We start from the raw sequence: 20,407 nt of genomic DNA, 5'->3' as shown, positions 1-20,407 counted from the left end.
GAATAAGTCACAATCTGTGCCCACTACCCATAGCTCTCTCCAAAGTGTGAGTAGCATCACGTGACCACTGACATCACACCTTACTTCCCAGAAGACCCTCACCAAAGATATGTGCCCTCATGTCCTCAGAATACGCCACATGCCCCCTTCTCACAGATTTACATCCCATAAAGCCCCCTCCACAGAACTGCACCCTCATGGCCCCCAGAATACACCCGGATCTGTACTAAACCCCCGTAATTGTACCAGATTCCACTCCCTTGAACCCCACGGCCCCTGAGTGCTCCATATGCTGCGCCTGCTCCACACGAAGCTCTGTGTACTCCGGCACATCCTACCTCACTGGGCTGCTTGCAGGCACACAGCGCCTCCTCCTTCCGCAGCACTGCCCACATTTGGTCATGTGACCAGTGATGTCACAGACCTCCTTCTAACAGCTCCACCCCAGCATCTACCCACTAAGCAGCTCATTTCCCTCAGTCCAAGAAAGCAAGCAGCACAGGCGGAGCTGTGGCCTGACTCCTCCCACACATGTGACTGGTCACATGGACGTGACATCACCAAAGGTCCTTCAGCCCAGTAGAATCTAGTAGCTAGCTACCAGAGGCATGGCCGTGACGTCACCAAAGGTCCTTTATCCCCCTAGGATCTAGGCTGCCACATCTCCCGTGTCAGCCGGCTGTCGCCCGTGCGTTCCTGGAGCAGCTGTGATCGGTGTGCAGCACCAGTTCTGCCGACGCCATGGACTGTGAGACGATGGAGAATGACATTCTGGAGGCGCTGGAAGATTTGGGGTATGAGTGATGTAGACTGGTCACTGTCCATCTGCCTGCACCACGTACAGTGTAATCATTGGGGCTGGGAATTGGCACAGATTCTGTTCTCCTCGTCGTCCCAGTGGATCTGCAGAACATGATCCGACCCAGCCCTGGTCTGTTGGGATCACAGCTATAATGTATACAACATGTTGTTTTTTTATTTTATTTTTAGTCTCCCCCAACCTAGATTTAAAGGGGGTTTCCAGATTTTATGAAAATTTGTCACAGAGCGGGGCCCTGTGTAAAGTAGATTTAAAAAAATATAAACTTTCCTTTTAAATGCCCCCATGTGACCGCTACAGCCAATCGCTGGTTTTGCAGTTCACATGAGTGACAGACGCCATGTGAGCACTGCAGGCCCAGGAGGGGTCTTTATTTGTTTTCCAAGGCCCTCTGCTAGATAAAAAAAAATCAAATTCTGTGTTGTAAAACCATGAGTTAAGTGCTTGCAGGGCCGGTGCAAGGATTTTTGCCGCCCTAGGCAAAGATCAATTTTGCCGCCCCCTCATGTCACTCACTTACTGACAGACACAGACACACACACACACACACTGACAGACAGACATGCACTCAGACACTCACTGAATGATGTACACATACACTCACTGACAGACAGACAGACATACACTCACAGACAGACTCAGACACTCACTGAATGACACACACACACACACACACACTCGCTGACAGACAGACATACACCTACCCACTGAAACACACACGGATTGACAGACAGACTCACTGACAGACAGACTCACTGACAGACAGACTCACTGACAGACAGACTCACTGACAGACAGACTCACTGACAGACAGACTCACTGACAGACAGACTCACTGACAGACAGACTCACTGACAGACAGACTCACTGACAGACAGACAGACTCACTGACAGACAGACTCAGACACTCACTGAATGACATACACCTACCCACTGAAACACACACACACAGAAACTCACTGACAGACAGACTCACTGACAGACAGACTCACTGACACACTCACTGACAGACAGACACCTACCCACTGAAACACACACACACAGAAACTCGCTGACAGACAGACACACTCACTGACTGACAGACAGACACACTCACTGACTGACAGACAGACACACTCACTGACTGACAGACAGACACACTCACTGACTGACAGACAGACACACTCACTGACTGACAGACAGACACACTCACTGACAGACACACTCACTGACTGACTGACGACAGACAGACACCCTCACTGACTGACCTGACAGACAGACCCACTCACTGACTGACTGACGACAGACTACACTCACTGACTGACTGACAGACAGACACAACTCACTGACTGACTGACAGACAGACACACTCACTGACTGACTGACAGACAGACACACTCACTGACTGACTGACAGACAGACACACTCACTGACTGACTGACAGACAGACACACTCACTGACTGACTGACAGACAGACACACTCACTGACTGACTGACAGACAGACACACTGACTGACAGACAGACAGACACACTCACTGACTGACTGACAGACAGACACACTCACTGACTGACAGACAGACACACTCACTGACTGACTGACAGACAGACACACTCACTGACAGACAGACAGACTCACTGACTGACTGACAGACAGACACCCTCACTGACTGACTGGACAGACAGACACACTCACTGACTGACTGACAGACAGACACACTCACTGACTGACTGACAGACAGACACACCACTGACTGACTGACAGACAGACACACTCACTGACTGACTGACAGACAGACACACTCACTGACTGACTGACAGACAGACACACTCACTGACTGACTGACAGACAGACACACTCACTGACTGACTGACAGACAGACACACTCACTGACTGACTGACAGACAGACACACTCACTGACTGACTGACAGACAGACACACTCACTGACTGACTGACAGACAGACACACTCACTGACTGACTGACAGACAGACACACTCACTGACTGACTGACAGACAGACACATAGACAGACAACACCTCACTGACTGACTGAACAGACAGACACACTCACTGACTGACTGACAGACAGACACACTCACTGACTGACTGACAGACAGACACACTCACTGACTGACTGACAGACAGACACACTCACTGACTGACTGACAGACAGACACACTCACTGACTGACTGACAGACAGACCACACTCACTGACTGACTGACAGACAGACACACTCACTGAACTGACTGGACAGACAGACACACTCACTGACTGACTGACAGACAGACACACTCACTGACTGACTGACAGACAGACACACTCACTGACTGACTGACAGACAGACACACTCACTGACTGACTGACAGACAGACACACTCACTGACTGACTGACAGACAGACACCACTCACTGACTGACTGACAGACAGACACACTCACTGACTGACTGACAGACAGACACACTCACTGACTGACTGACCAGACAGACACACTCACTGACTGACTGACAGACAGACACACTCACTGACTGACTGACAGACAGACACACTCACTGACTGACTGACAGACAGACACACTCACTGACTGACTGACAGACAGACACACTCACTGACTGACTGACAGACAGACAGACACACTCACTGACTGACTGACAGACAGACAGACACACTCACTGACTGACTGACAGACAGACAGACACACTCACTGACTGACTGACAGACAGACAGACACACTCACTGACTGACTGACAGACAGACAGACACACTCACTGACTGACTGACTGACAGACAGACACACTCACTGACTGACTGACAGACAGACACACTCACTGACTGACTGACTGACAGACAGACACACTCACTGACTGACTGACAGACAGACACACTCACTGACTGACTGACTGACAGACAGACACACTCACTGACTGACTGACTGACAGACAGACACACTCACTGACTGACTGACTGACAGACAGACACACTCACTGACTGACTGACTGACAGACAGACACACTCACTGACTGACTGACAGACAGACACACTCACTGACTGACAGACAGACACACTCACTGACTGACAGACAGACACACTCACTGACTGACTGACAGACAGACACACTCACTGACTGACTGACAGACAGACACACTCACTGACTGACTGACAGACAGACACACTCACTGACTGACTGACAGACAGACACACTCACTGACTGACTGACAGACAGACACACTCACTGACTGACTGACAGACAGACACACTCACTGACTGACTGACACACACCTACCCAATGAAACACACAGAAACTCACTGACAGACACTCACTCACTGGCAGACAAACACACACATATACTCACTGACAAACACACAGACACTTACTGACCGACAGACATCCACACTCACTGACATACACACACAGACACTCAATGACAGACACACATACATTTACTGACAGAAAGACAGACAAACATACACACACTCACTGACATAAATACACAGGCAGACACTCACTCAGTTAAACACTCACCTCCCTGGGGTCCAGTGTGGTGCAGCTCCTCAAGCCTCCAGCGCGCCGTTTAGTATGCCGGGGCCGTAATTACATCATATTCCAGCATCACAGAGGGCGCATGAGGGAGAAGTGGGGAGCTGCTAGAACAGCCTCCCTTGCCGCCCACCTCCTCTCCTCCGGTAATTTACTGGCAGAGCAGGCACCTGCCATCAGGGTAAGCAGATGCCTGCTCTGCCATATTTAAGAAGGACCTCCACCTCCTGGCCCCCCTGTAACGGCGCTGGGGGCAGCTCAAGAGCCGCTCGCCCAGGGCTGCAGCCCCAGTGAGGGGGAGCCCACCAGGGCGCCCCCAGCAGGACGGCGCCCTAGGCGAACGCCTAGTTCGCCTATATGGTTGTGCCGGCCCTTAATGCTTGACTAGCTCTTCCCTGTTATATTGTCAGATTAGGAATTGCAGCAGAGAGGATTAACCCAGCATTGCCCAGAAAATCCCCTGTCTACCTCTCATGGGGGACACTTCTCATGACTGGCGATTTACACATCTCATCTGATGCGACATGCCTCTTTTTTGGATTTCATCTGTGTAGGTCAATGTGTGTTTAGAAATTATTGTTCACCCCTTTGCGTCCTGTGAGGACGTGACTGGCTCTCTTTAGTAGGGAGAGGTGTCAGCTTGGATCCCATGAGAAATCCATCATGACCATTACTTCTTTCACCCCAAATCTGCCATCCAGGGAAGAGTCGGGATACCCCATACCCATTAGTCGGCCAGTCCAATCAGGTTTGTGTGTGGTCACCTTTACACCTGATCTCTAGCTGTTGAAAGCTACAACCCCCAGTGTGCTCTAACCACGCATGCTAGGAGTTCTAGTTTTGCAGCTACAGGTTAGGGCTGACAAAGCTTGCCTATTTGTGATGATGAGTTATTGTAAGACTTTTTAGTGAAGTGGAGCTTCATGGAAATCATGTTTAATGCCAACTGCAGAAACAACTCCTCTAGCAGACACGTCCGTGTGCAATGTAATATTACGTTATTATGTGCTTTTCTGCATTATATTAACCCCATAACTATCCTCCACAGGTACAAAGGATCCCTGATGGATGAGGGAGCCTTGATCCAAGCTGCTTCACAAGGATCTCTTTCCCCAGAATACACCAAGCTCTGTGCATGGCTTGTGTCCGAGCTAAAGTTGTTCTGCAAATTGGAAGAAAATGTAGAAGCCACTAATAGTAAGTAGATGATGTAAAAGATATCCACGTGTGTAGATAAATTAGCTTACGTGCTGTGTCCAGCTGGTACGTGTCTTTAATGTGGATCTGCTAAATAGAAATCCTGCCATATGTAAGGGCAGTGTATTACAGGGATAGGTCAGTTCTCCAATTGTGCTGTCGGGCTAACGCTACTTTCACACTGGCGTTTTGGTTTTCCGTTTGTGAGATCCGTTCAGGGCTCTCACAAGCGGTCCAAATCAGATGCATTCTGAATGGAAAAGGATCTGCTCAGAATGCATCAGTTTGCCTCCGTTCTGTCTCCATTCCGCTTTGGAGGCGGACACCAAAACGCTGCTTGCAAAGTTTTGCTGTCCGTCTGTTGAAACGGAGCCAAATGGATCCGTCCTGGCACACAATGTAAGTCAATGGGGACGGATCCGTTTCCACTGACACAATCTGGCACAATAGAAAACGGATCCGTCCCCCATTGACTTTCAGTGGTGCTCAAGACGGATCCGTCTTGGCTATATTACAGATAATACAAACAGATCTGTTCGGAACGGATGCAGACGGTTGTGTTATCTGAACGGATCCGTCCGTGAGTGTGAAAGTAGCCTAATACATGCCTCAACATTGAAATTGCAGCACCAAGAAGGAAAAGCTGTAAGGTTATGCAAATCTAGTTTGTGGCAGATCTTGCTAAGATCTGCAGATGATCACATTTTCGAGCACCTCCAATCTGTGGCATGTGGGAGGGGCAAAAAAGCCAAATTAAAAGCAAAGTTTTTTTTTTTTAAATCCACATGAAACCTTAAAAATAGGGTCTTGTTGTGTGGAAGATTATGCGATGCCTTCTGTTCATAGGCGTGCCACTTATCACAACTCGTCACAAACTAAGAGGTGCAAAATCCTTGAACGGAGAGACCTTGGTTTATTACTCTGGCAGATTGCTACTCGCCTAGGCCGAGATGTCAGCTCTGTTCAAGGTTGCATGTCCCGTTGGCTGGAGGATCAGTGATAAACTGGAATGAAGAAAGAGGCGCGCAGAGGTGAACTACTGCATGGATGGATCATCTGATGAGAAGAATGGCGCATAGTGATCCATTCTGTACTGCAAGTGAAATTGGACATCACATTCCAAGCCTAGGGCGGCAAATAGTGTCTACTAAAAACATTAGAAGGCTTTTGCATGACATTGGGCTAGGAGCCGACGTCAAGCTGCAGATGGTCCACTGACCTCAGGCCACCATCTCAAAGGCTATCGTAATGCACAGCAATGGAGGTCTATCCTTTTTATCAATGATTGGTAATTTGGTAAATGTCATAAAGAGGCCTTCACAAGGGAACATCACACCGGTCCTAACTCCCATCATTATGGTGTGGGGTGGCATAATGTACAGTAGCCAGACGCATTAAGTCGTCATTTCAGGTACACTAACAGCTCAGCGTTACATGGGTTTGGTTGTGGAGCCAGGGGCACGGTCATTTTTTCCAAAGTGTCCCAGGAGCCACTTTTCAACAGGACAACACCAGGCTGCATGTTGCTCCTGCTACTTTGAGCCTTAGCAGGCCACCATGGCCTGCAGCATCTCCGGATTTGTCTCCCATCGAGCACATCTGGGATGTCATTAGTCGTCAATCGCAAAGGATGCTGCCAACAGACCTTAATGATTTGCATGCCCAATTGCATTCAGTGTGGCAGAACGTTCCCCAGACAAACATTAATAACCTCACTGATAACATGCCAAGGCGTGTAAGTGCGTGTATTTCTGTGTGTGGCGCTCATACTTGATATTGAGTAAATCAAGATTTTTGAATTTTTGAAAAAATTTTTATTTAATAATTTGAATATCATTAAAGGGGTTCTGCATTTTTTTTATTTATTTTTTTACTTATGATCTATCATCTGGATAGATCGTCGTCATCATCTGATCGGCTGGGGTCTGACACCCGGTACCCCCACCGATTAGCTGTCTGAGAAGGCAGCGGTGCTCCAGCAGCGCCACGGCCTTCTCACTGATTACCGCTGGCCCAGTGACGTCACGACTTGTATCAACTGGCCTGGGCGCGGCTAAGATCCATTTAAGTGAACAGAGCTTAGCCGCGCCCAGGCCAGTGATACTAGTCGTGACGTCACTGGGCCTGCGGTAATCAGTGAGAAGGCAGCGGCGCTGCTGGAGTGCCGCTACCTTCTGAAACAGCTGATCGGCAGGGGTCCCAGGTGTCGGACCCCCGCCGATCAGATGAGCATGATCTATCCAGAGGATAGATCATCAGTTTAAAAAAACTGCAGAAAACCTTTTTAAATATCTACCGATCCTGTGGTTTCCATAATTCCATGACTTTATGACTTTTTCTTCTTGGTCTTGCAATTTCAATGTTGAGGGGTCTAGGAGCAGACTCCTAGTTGTATGTCCAGTGGATTCGTGAAAACAATGCCCCCTCCGCAGTAACCAGCTGCTCTGCATCAGTGTATACAATACCGCCTGTCAGTTGGCACTAAGCCGGGCATTGCTCTCCTCATAGGGATTTCCAGTCTGTGAAGGCCCCGTTTACATTGTACAACTGTTTGTTCCCCATCATTGCCCTCTCATCGGATCTTAATTTACATGCACCAATCATCCCCTCTGTATGGAGATGAACAATCATTACTACGATCATTCATGCCCATACAGATTCATATGTCGGCAGAACATCCCTGTTTACACAGTCGATGAGCTGCTGATAGGGGATGATTTTGTGTCACAAATAAACCTTCAGGTGACCCAACAAACAAGCCCAATGGTTCTTTCTCGGGTCGCCCAGTATTAAAATCTTTGTCAGCATCAAATCTCCCTGTGTAAAGCGAGAAGTGATTGGCGGCACATTTCCCGGGAAGAGGTGCGTGGATTTGCCTCACTAAAGTACTTTTTAATTCCGTTCTTCTTATTGTGTCTTATGTGCTTTCACTGCAGGCCCTGCCGAAGCAGAAGGGTTTCAGTTAGAGATGAGCGGTCTGTTGACGGAGATGAACTGCCCGTATGTGTCTTTGACATCTGGAGATGTCAACAAACGCCTCCTTGATAAGCAGAACTGTCTACTCCTACTAAGTAAGTGATCTACTGGTGACTATTTTGATGCTTAGCGGGATTCTGTCAGCAGTTTTGACCCTTCGAGACTGCTGACCGCGCGAGATAGGCAGCCTGTTTAAATGTACCTCGTAGATGGTATTAGCAGTGACCGAGAAGGTAAACCTGTATGAGGTGCACGCCGCTCCAATGGTGATACACTGTAGTGCCCTCCACTCTCTGTACTAGGGCTCATGCACACAAACGTATTTTCTTTCCATGTCCGTTCCCTTTTTTTTTATTTTGCGGACCGTATGCAGAACCATTCATTTCAATGGGTCAGCAAAAAAAAAATGAAGTTACTCCGTGTGCATTACATTTCCGTATGTCTATATTTACGTCCCTCAAAAAAATAGAACATGTCCTATTATTGTCCACATTACGGACAAGGATAGTATTGTTCTATCAGGGGCCAGCTGTTCCATTCCGCAAAATACAAATACAGAATGCACACGGGCATAATCTGTTTTTTTAGGATCCATTTTTCACGGCCCGCACAATACATATGGTCGTGTGCATGAGCCCTTAAGCTGCTTCACGATCCTTCCCGTCTGTTTTGAGTCACGTCTGTAGCGCACCTCACTTTCTCAGTCATGCTGTTGCTAAAGCTGTCCACCATCTTAGCCAGCACTGTCAGCAGTTTTGCAGGGTTAAAACTGCTGTCATAATCCCTTTAAAGGGTTTGTGCTAAATGGAGCCCACCTTTCCATATGGCAGTTTGGAGTATATGGGCACCATTGAGATGCCCTTTGCTTTGGAACCACCCCCACCCACCCCTAATAGCCACTGCAAAGAGCAGACTCGGTGCAAGACTGCCCATACGTTTATTGTAATCCTACACACATTACCCTGCAGTGTGCGGACATGGGCAGCTACGGGTTCCCCTGCTGATATCTACTGGGATTAGTTGTTTTTCCCCATGCACAATATGACAGTAACATGCGCTGTATATATTGTTATAACACCTTGTGACTACTAAGGCAAATACATTGAGGTTGAGATATGAAAAGATTCTAACCTATTCGTGTGATCCTGACTCCCCACAGCATATTTGATATCAGAACTTGAAGCTGCAAGAATGTTGTGTGTAAATATACCGGCCAAAAAAGAGCAAGATGGCGGCAGCGATGTATTCAAGGAACTGAAGTCTATATGCATGACCCTGGGCATGTCCAAACCTCCAGCCAATATAACTATGTTCCAGTTTTTCAGTGGAATTGAGAAAAAAGTAAGTTCTACTCAACCATGAAAGTTAATACTGTTTTCTCAGAAAGTCCCGCAGAGGTTTTGTAGTTTGCAATGCGTCCGAATCCACACTAGTCCCATTCAGTGGGGCGAATCGACATGTTAACTCAAAATTGGTGTCACATTCTTAGGCCTCATACACACGACTGTTCAGTTTTTTGTGGTCTCCAAAAAACGGAAGCCACCCGTGTGCCTTCCGCAATTTGCGGACCAAAACGGGCGGCCCATTGTAGAAATGCCTATTCTTGTCCGCAAAACAGACAAGAATAGGACATGTTATATTTTTTTTGCGGGGCTATGGAATGGAGCAACGGATGCGGAAAGCACACCGAGTGCTGTCCGCATCTTTTGCAGCCCCATTGAAGTTAATGGGTCCACATCCGAGCCGCGAAAACTGCGGCTCGGATGCGGACCGAAACAGTTGCGTGCATGAGGCCTAATGCTGTTGATTCCAGGGCCCTGTATGAAACTCACCATGCAGTCGTGGTCTGATTAGACACTGGCTCTTGCCACAGGAAGGCGTAAAAGTGCTTCCCCTCTGCCCTATCAAAAAAGCTCTCAGAGGCCACTTTTGGGTTGTGTACCTCTTGGTGGGAGATTACTGCTAGACATGCCTGTACATACATTCAAAGACATTTTGCCCACCTGACAGACTTTGAGAGGGGGCGCATCATTGGACTGAGAGAAGCGGGATGGTTATTTCCAGAAATTGTGGTGAGAACTGTAATCCTGCCTTTGGTTTGGAGCAACAAACTGCCCCAACTGCTGTTGTGATGATCTTGGGGGACCCAACGCATACGACAGTCAGTCACCCCTAGTAGTGATACAAGTAGTCAGCAAGGATTTCCAAAGAATGTCTCCACCAGATTGCAGCGCTTCCTTGCCCTGCCCGGTCACCAAATGTATCACCAATCTAGCATTTATGGGACCAGCTGGGATACCTGCTTCTGCACCCTATGAGTGTGCAGGATCTACAGGCCCAGCTGTAACATCTGTGGGCAAATGTCCTGCAGGATACCATATGGAACCTGTATGCCCCCAGGCCCAACCGTATCTCATCTTGTATCCAGGCTAGAGATGGCTCAATGGTACTAGAGCCTCCTTTCAATAAACGTATCCTTTCGCTCTTAGGCTACTTTCACACTAGCGTTCGGGCGGATCCGTTCTGAACGGATCCGCTCATAATAATGCAGACGGAGGCTCCGTTCAGAACGGATCCGTCTGCATTATTTTTAGCATAGAACAGCTAAGTGTGAAAATAGCCTAGTACGGATCCGTCCAGACTTTCAATGTAAAGTCAATGGGGGACGGATCCGCTTGAAGATTGAGCCACATTGTGGCATCTTCAAACGGATCCGTCCCCATTGACTTACATTGAAAGTCTGGACGGATCCGCACGCCTCCGCACGGCCAGGCGGACACCCGAACGCTGCAAGCAGCGTTCAGCTGTCCGCCTGTCCGTGCGGAGGCGAGCGGAGCGGAGGCTGAACGTCCGCCAGACTGATGCAGTCTGAGCGGATCCGCTCCATTCAGACTGCATCAGGGCTGGACGGCTGCGTTCGGGTCCGCTCGTGAGCTCCTTCAAACGGAGCTCACGAGCGGACACCCGAACGCTAGTGTGAAAGTAGCCTAATATTGTTTTTACTTACATAAATCATCATTACAGTCATACGTATAAAGTTTAATTTAATTCCAAAAACGCCTTCTTGGTGCATTATTTATAGATTTATTTTTGTCAATGAGTGTATGTATATACAGTTATTAATTTCTCCAAATGTTTTATCTTGCCCATTTTTTTTCCTAGTTAAAAGAAACTTTAGCAAAAGTGCCACCTAATCACCTAGGAAAGCCTCTACTGGGCAAGACCTTGGGGCCATCTCACTGGGTGAGTAGTTCTCAGTTTTACCTATTCAAATGTTATATTTCCATTTGTATTGTTGACACTGTATTAAAAAAAATGAGATCTAGAGAAATTGCGTTTTTTGACTTTCAATTTCCACAAGAAAAACACATTTCCTGAAAAGGCATCTAAAGGAGGGAGAATGCTTAGAATGGAAGAATGTTTGACTTATAAACATATTTTAAACACTCATTTACTGCCCTTCACGGGGTACCTGACAGTAACTGGGGCGGCATGTAAACTGAGTAGATTAGGATAGGTCAGTGGTGGCTAATCTTTTAGAGACCAAGTGCCCAAACTGCAACCCAAAACCCACTTCTTTAATCACAAAGTGCCAACTCTGCAATGTAACCCGGAATACTACAGTCCAATATAGTTTATTTACGTTATCATTCATCTATAACAGCCGGCCTACATTCAGTGCGCTGCCTGTTCTGTTCATAGTGCGCCCTGCGCTGATGAATGGCAGGAAGAGTCTAATGCAGGCATCCTCAAACTGCGGCCCTCAAGCTGTTGCAAAACTACAACTCCCAGCATGCCCAAACAGCCTACAGGTATCAGCCTACAGCAGGGCATTGTGGGAGTTGTAGTTTTACAACAGCTGGAGGGCCGTAGTTTGAGAATGCCTGGTCTAAGGCATATTAGTACACCAAAATAGTAGATCGAGTCCAGCTCACCTGCTTAAAGAGGACCTTTCACCGATTATGACACTGTGAACTAAGAATACAGACATGGAGAGCGGCGCCTGGGGATCTCACTGCACTTACTATTATCCCTGGGCGCCGTTCCGTTCTCCTGCTATGCCCTCCGGTATCTCATGTCACTAAGTTATGGTAGGCGGAGTCTGGCCAGCGCTACAGCAGAACAAGGGCAGACTCCGCCTACCATAACTTAGTGACTGAAATCTCTGCCTACTATAACTTAGTGACGGGAGATACCGGAGGGCATAACGGGAGAACGGAGCGGTGCCCAGGGATAATAGTAAGTGCAGTGAGATTCCCCAAGCGCCGCTCTCCATGTCTGTATACTTAGTTCACAGTGTCATAATCGGTGAAAGGTCCTCTTTAAGGCATTCTGTCACAATGAACTAGTGCGCGGAAAAAGTAAGACCTTGGGAAACTTGGCTAATAGAAAAGATCCAGCACCAAGGAAATGTAAAGCTGTGCGTTCCTTTATTACGGTGATAAAATTCATGCAGCAAATCAATTACTTCCATCTGTTAAGTCAACGCGTTTCAAACAAAACTGTTCTTAATCATGACTTGTGGGCCATAGCTGGGTTTATAAAGCAAATTTCTGTTGAGGTTCCTCCCCTAAATGGTTTACATTTCCTTGGTGCTGGATCTTTTCTATTAGCCATATTGGTACACCATAGACTTTTTCCAGTGTGTGCGTGCCTACAAAGAAGGCTCTGAGTTCCCCCTCTGGCACCCGTGCCATAGGTTCACCGCCACTGGGACAGGTCATCAGTATCCGGTCGGTCAGAGACCAGTTCCCTGCATGTTGCACACTGAACCGGCTGTGGAGCAGCACAGCTTCATACACTGGATGGTGGGTTTGAATGTTACTTCAGCACTCATTACATTCAGTAAGTATTTGATCAGTGATTTTGAGCCAAACCCAGAAGTGGAGCCTCCAGTAGGGCTGAAACGATTACTTGATTAAATCGAATAATTCGACACCCAAAAATCATTGATGCAAATTTTTTGCATCGAGGATTCGTTTGTGTCATGTGACCACGGAGCAAGAGTGAAGGGCTTGCTATTACTTACCGCTCCGTGGTCACCCGCCGGCCCGCAACTCGCTGTACTTTCTTCCTGACGCATCATCAGGACGTCAGTGCAGTGCGCAGAGAAGAAGATTGAGGAGCTGTGGAGTGGCGCCCCTACAGGAAAGGTAAGTACTGTAGCTGGGGACATGGCTAGGAGGGGGGCAATTGGTGGCACCTGGGGGCAGTTGGCACTAGGGGGCATGCTGGTGGCACTGGGGTGTCAGCTGGTGGCACTGAGGTCAAGAAGAGCTGAAGGCTCTGGGGGAACGGAGCTGATGGCACTGGGGGGAAATGATGCACTTGGGCTGATCGCACAGGGGGGAAGGGTGTTGGGGACTGATGGCAGGGGGTCTGAATTTTTATAAAGGAAAACAGTCGTTTACTGCAGCCCTACTCCACAGACATAAGATATAAGGAAAAGATCTGCACCTGTTCTGTGTTTTTGATCCGCACCCAGTTTGGGCTCACAATCACTGATGGAAATAACTGATTAAACACTGACTGTTAGGGGTTATCCTATGACTAATGTAAAAAATGAAAATCGGACATCATACAGTACATGACAATCTCTTTCTAACAAAGCTAGAGCCAGCCTTGTACCTCACATGGATCCAGAGATCTCCACTTTCATTGCTCTACTAGGTTTATATCAAGCTGACATTACAAGGGGAGTGTCTTTTCCGCTGGAGCTTAAGGGGGCTTCTCCATGCTCTCCCTATCATGGCTCAGGAGACAGTTGAAGGATGAAACTGAGCATGTGCGACCTTCTCAGTGAGCAGGTCAAAGAAATAAGAAAAAGAACAAACAGCAGGTGGTGCTATACAGATACATTTTATTGAATTACTCAGTTACTATGCCAAATTTTTAATTACATGCAATTACAAAAGAATTCAGATCCATGTGCTGGTTTGAAAACTGTAGAATATTTTTTTGTGGGGCAACCCCTTTAAGTGCCCTTTACATGGGCCGACAATTGAAAAGATCACCGCTAACCAGCGTTACTAATAACACTCAATTGCGCTCTTACATTGGGTAATTGTATCTTTTGTGCAGCACAAAATATCATTGTTTCCCAGTGGTGGATTGTGCCGTGTAAATACGATCTGCTGCCAGGAAACAACGAGACAGTATGGAGAGGAGGGATGGCATTAGCGATCACACCTCCCATACTCTGGAGGAGTCATGCATCGGTCTCCTCCGCTAGCGATCAGCATATTGTCGGGAAGGAGAGCTTCCTTGCCGACAATCTGCTAAATTGTCGTCTCTTACAGTCTGGGGAAAACTTTGAGGGTCCATTCACACGTCCGCAACTGTTTTGTGGTCTGCTAATTGCAGATCCACAAAACACGGATACTGGGCATGTGCATTTTTCGGCTGGCACTATAATAGAAATGCCTTGTCTTGTCCGTGGCTGCGGACAAGAATACGACATGTTCTATTTTTTTTGCAGGGCCGTGGAACAGAAGTGCGGATGCGGACAGCACACACCCCATTGAAAATGAATGGGTCTGCACCCGTTCCGCAAAATTGCGGAACGGATTATTTTGCGGACGTGTGAATGGACCCTTAAAGTAATCTGTTACAGTGGAAAACTCCTGTAACTAACTTAAAGCATCCATCAGATGTTTCAAGAAAAACTGACCATTGGGGTGAACCTGCGCTTTCTCAGTGGCACCGCAACGCACCCTGCTTGTCAATTTAGCACCCTGACTGGTTAAATTGGATCAGTGACTACATACATGGTATCTAAAGTTGTTAACATGTGGTCTTCTCTAGCCGTTCCATTAAGGGTAAATGCACACGTTCAGGATTTATGTGCAAAAAAATACTCACTGCAATTCGCAGGGAAATCCCGTGCAGACAATCCGCATCAATTGGTGCGGATTTTACTCTCCCCATTGGAGTTAGTGGAGAAAAACCGGTCAGGAAAAATAAAATAAATTGACATGCAGCGGATTTTAAAATCCGGACAGAAAAAATCTGTACCGTGTATATGAGATTTTCAAATTCTCCTAGAATACAATGTACCTATGGTGCGGATTTTCCACACCCAATCCTAATCATGTGCCTTTAGCCTACGGGGGGCTCTCTCGTGGTACCAGAACAGAAGGGTTTTATGCATGATGAGGCGTGCTGTGTGGATGCTATATTGCAGACCATGACTGGCAGTAGGATCACTACCACTACTTTAGGGGCTTGGATCGTGTGTTCAAAAATAAAATAATTTCTGCTTGATATATAAATTTATTTCCCTTGAGACGTAATTGTTTCCGAGGAAATGACTGTAGGCTCAAAAGAAGTTGCTGTTATTTCCTGGCTTTGTCTGACCAGCACTTATTGCTGGTAAATGTAAGAATGTGAAGACTTCAGATGTCATCCCCTTCTACACAGTGCTTTTCTCATGGTTCGTCAGCCTTGTGACTTCAGTTATGTAAGACCGGTCTTCTCTTACCCACTAGCCCAGGGCTGGCCAACCTGCGCCTCTCCAGCTGTTGCAAAACTACAACTCCCAGCATGCCTAGACTGCTTACAACGATCAGCCTACAGCAGGGCATGGTGGGAATTGTAGTTTTCCAACAGCTGGAGAGCCGCAGGTTGGCCAGCCCTGCACTAGCCCATTGTCAAGGTGAATTTGGAGTGCACAATGCTAGCCCTGGGAATAAACAGAAGAAGCCTTTCTGTGTGCTGTTAGTAAATGGCCGAAAGTGGAATGTAAAATTTTTGGTTAAATTAATTAATATTATACCCTCATTGAGGTAAAAGCATTACAAAACCCTATATACACTGAGGTTGGTATTAGAGGGGGTATCTTGATAGCAAAATCCATTTTCTCTACTTGGGTATAGAAGGTGTCACTCATTCAGGACCTCCAGCAATTAGCCGGCGTTAAAACGATCAAAATATTAACCACATTAGTGGGGTCTGACTCCCATCATTTGGACGAGCACTCGGCCTCGTTTACGCGGTACGCTTTCTAATTAGTAGCGGCTGTTCAAGGTGGTGTATCTTTGTCCCATGTGTGGTAATGGAGCAAACCTTAGATGGTGTGCACCAGTGAAGAAGCCGCAGTGCTTGCCCAAGTGCCATGACTCCTACAAGGTGATAACGGGGGTGGCGAGAGTCAGACTCCTAACTATCTGATATTGATGTTTTACCATAACAGTAGGTAATCAGTACTGTAAATGTCAAGTGAATGGGATGGAGCAGCTGTAATTACACTGCTCCGCTCCTGCAATGGCAACGGTGAGCAGGTAAAGAGTGAAGATAACCCAGCACTCAGATGAGCACTGTTTTCTCTTCAAACAGCTGATTTGGTCATCAGTATTGGAAACCAGACAACCCCTTTAAGGCTAAAATTAGTTACATCATAAAGAGGTTAAAATTAACTTTAAGTAGTTTTCAGGTAGTTTTATACTGATGGATAGCTCATCAGTATCTGATAGGGCTGCAGTAAACGATTAATTTAGAAATCAAGTATTCTATTGATTTATTTTTATAATTAATCAAGTATTCTAATAAGAAAAAAATGAATTAATAGACTGTTTTCCTTTATAAAAACTCGTTGGACCCCCTGCCATCAGTCCCCAACACCCTTTGTTCCCCCCTGTGTGATCATCCCAAGTGCTTCAGTTCCCCCCCAGAGCCGTCTTCCTCTCCCCCACCCCAGAGCCGTCTTCCTCTCCCCCACCCCAGAGCCGTCTTCCTCTCCCCCACCCCAGAGCCGTCTTCCTCTCCCCCACCCCAGAGCCGTCTTCCTCTCCCCCACCCAGAGCCGTCTTCCTCTCCCCCACCCCAGAGCCGTCTCGCTCTCCCCCCTTGTGAAATGATCACCCCCCCCAGCTCCTCCTGACACCAGGAGTGCACATCGTTATTGGTTGCTATGATGCTCTGCACTCCGGGTGCCTGGCCTTAGTCGCACCAACTTACCTTTCCAGCAGGGGCGCCGCCAACACTCCATCGTTCCGCGCTGCTCTGCGACTGACGTCACACAGCGCATCAGGCCACGGCGTGCGTACGTCAGGAGGTCAGTGCAACGCGGGACCGTGGATGTGCTGTGGAGTGTCCGGAGGCCCCCTGCTGGAAAGGTAAGTATTGCTGGCCAGCGGGAGACCACGGAGCGGGATTAATAGCATAACGTGACACAAATGAATCTTCGATGCAAAAAATTTGCATTGAGGATTTTTTTGTGTTGAATTACTCGATTCAATCGAGTAATTGTTTCAGCCCTAGTATCTGATGAACGTGTCGTCACTGGCCTAGGAAAATCAGATGTTTGAGAAGACACTGGCTCTCCTGTGAGTGCTGCGGCCTTCTCACAGCTTTTTCTAGGCCACTGACGACACGTTCATCGGTCACGTGGCCTAAGCGCAGCTCAGCCCCATAGAAATGAATAGGGCTGAGCTACATTACCAAACACAGCTGCTATGCAATGTACGTAAGACGCTGTTTAAAACTTAAACTGAGAAAATCCCAAGACTATATAGACTGGCAGTGCAGGGGTTACTATATACACTACTCACAAAAAGTTAGGGATATTTGGGTTTTAGGTGAAATTTATGGAAAACTTAAAATGTTCACACTACAGTGATATTATATCATGAAAGTAGGGCATTTAAGTAGTAGCAGCAATGGTGATTTCCTCATCTCAAACAATTTATTGAACCATAAGCCAACAACAGTGGTGGGTATACCTACAAAAAAATCTCAAAAGCTTGTCATGGGGCCTTGTGCATCAATTACAGCTTAACAACAACGTCTCATGCTGTTCACAAGTCAACTTATTGTCTGCTGAGGCATGGCATCCCACTCTTCTTGAAGGGTGGCTCTCAGGTCATTGAGGTTCTGGGGAGCCTCTACACAGCAACCCAGCTGATCCCATAAGTTTTCAATGGGATTCAGGTCTGGAGAAAGTGCAGGCCGTTCCATTTAAGGTAGCCCAGTCTCCAGAAGCTGTTCCCTAATGATGTGACCTAAATGAGCTAGTGCATCGTCGTCCATGAAGATGAAATTAGGCCTGTGTTGCTAATGCAGAGGCACAATGAATGGATTTGTGTAGGGCAGTTCTGTATTGATGAGACACACCTGCCCACACTGTAACACCACCACCAAAGGCTCGCCTGTGGCTGATGCATAGCGCTCTCCTTGACGTCTCCGACATCATTGGCGGCCATCATTTCTGCTCAGTGTGAATCTACTTTCATCAGCGAACAGCACTGAGGCCCACCGGTCCCTCATCCAGCAAAGATGCTCCCTGGCCTATGCAAGACAATGACGCCAGTGCCTGGTGGGTCTATGCAAGACAATGACGCCAGTGCCTGGTGGTGTGGTCAGGTACCCCTCCAGGTCGCCTGGCACGCAGACCACGATGTAAATGGTTTTGAATGGTCTGAAGTTACACTTGGGTGCCTCTCGCCTCCCTTAAATGTGCCTGGAGTTGTGTTGCATTCATTATCCGGTTCCACAGGGCATTGTTCACAATGAAGCAATGGCTAGGTACTGATGATAAATTGTTAGATGTCGTCTTGGTCTCATGATGTCAAAATGTGAACAGCATGATGAGGAGGACTGTTTAAATACCAATTCTAATTGAACCAGGACATTTATTGGGCTATTTATGGATCAAACACCTTTTGTGAATTTTGCCGCTAAGCTCCTTGTTAGAGAACAGCAAGTTGTGCAAAAAGTACTGACCCATTGAACAGTTGGACATGTGCATTCAGAAGTTTAGATTAAGGCTACTTTCACACTAGCGTTCGGGCGGATCCGTTCTGAACGGATCCGCTCATAATAATGCAGACGGAGGCTCCGTTCAGAACGGATCCGTCTGCATTAAAATGGCAAAAAAAAAGCTAAGTGTGAAAATAGCCTCGGACGGATCCGTCCAGACTTTCAATGTAAAGTCAATGGGGGACGGATCCGCTTGAAGATTGAGCCACATTGTGGCATCTTCAAACGGATCCGTCCCCATTGACTTACATTGTAAGTCTGGACGGATCCGCACGCCTCCGCACGGCCAGGCGGACACCCGAACGCTGCAAGCAGCGTTCAGCTGTCCGCCTGTCCGTGCGGAGGCGAGCGGAGCGGAGGCTGAACGCCGCCAGACTGATGCAGTCTGAGCGGATCCGCTCCATTCAGACTGCATCAGGGCTGGACGGCTGCGTTCGGGTCCGCTCGTGAGCCCCTTCAAACGGAGCTCACGAGCGGACACCCGAACGCTAGTGTGAAAGTAGCCTTAGTCCCTAACTTTTTGTGAGTAGTGTATATAGACTGGCAATGCAGGGTTAATATATATATATATATATATATATATATATATATATATATATATACAGTACAGACCAAAAGTTTGGACACACCTTCTCATTCAAAGAGTTTTCTTTATTTTCATGACTATTAGGGCTGCAGCTAACGATTATTTGAATAATCGATTAGTTGCCGATTAATTTCTACGATTAATCGATTAATCGGGAAAAACGACAAAATTACAAAACAGAGGTTTATATGATCTTACTTGAAAAATTATGTTCAAAGGCCATATTAAAACAAATTGTGGACGACACTTATGGGGGATCTGTGGACGACACTTATGGGGGATCTGTGGACGACACTTATGGGGGATCTGTGGACGACACTTATGGGGGATCTGTGGACGACACTTATGGGGGATCTGTGGACGACACTTATGGGGGATCTGTGGACGACACTTATGGGGGATCTGTGGACGACACTTATGGGGGATCTGTGGACGACACTTATGGGGGATCTGTGGACGGCGTTTATGGGGGATCTGTGGACGGCGTTTATGGGGGATCTGTGGACTGCGTTATGGGGGATCTGTGGACGGCGTTATGGGGGATCTGTGGACGGC

General features: G+C 47.4%; 1 protein-coding gene across 1 annotated transcript in view; it reads left to right on the top strand.

Moving 5' to 3' along the window:
* The first annotated feature begins 620 nt into the window (after window positions 1-620).
* The window catches only part of FAM98A (family with sequence similarity 98 member A), a 33,245-nt gene continuing 13,458 nt past the window's right edge, over window positions 621-20,407 (top strand). The window contains exons 1-5 of the mRNA XM_044290178.1: window positions 621-794; window positions 5,387-5,535; window positions 8,472-8,606; window positions 9,671-9,852; window positions 11,674-11,754. Of these exons, the coding sequence (XP_044146113.1) occupies window positions 742-794; window positions 5,387-5,535; window positions 8,472-8,606; window positions 9,671-9,852; window positions 11,674-11,754 (600 nt within the window). The 5' untranslated portion in view covers window positions 621-741. The remainder of the gene's footprint in view (window positions 795-5,386; window positions 5,536-8,471; window positions 8,607-9,670; window positions 9,853-11,673; window positions 11,755-20,407) is intronic.

This window comes from Bufo gargarizans, chromosome 4 (assembly GCF_014858855.1).
Source record: "Bufo gargarizans isolate SCDJY-AF-19 chromosome 4, ASM1485885v1, whole genome shotgun sequence".
Lineage (NCBI taxonomy): Eukaryota > Metazoa > Chordata > Amphibia > Anura > Bufonidae > Bufo > Bufo gargarizans.
This window is presented reverse-complemented; position numbering and strand designations above follow the sequence as displayed.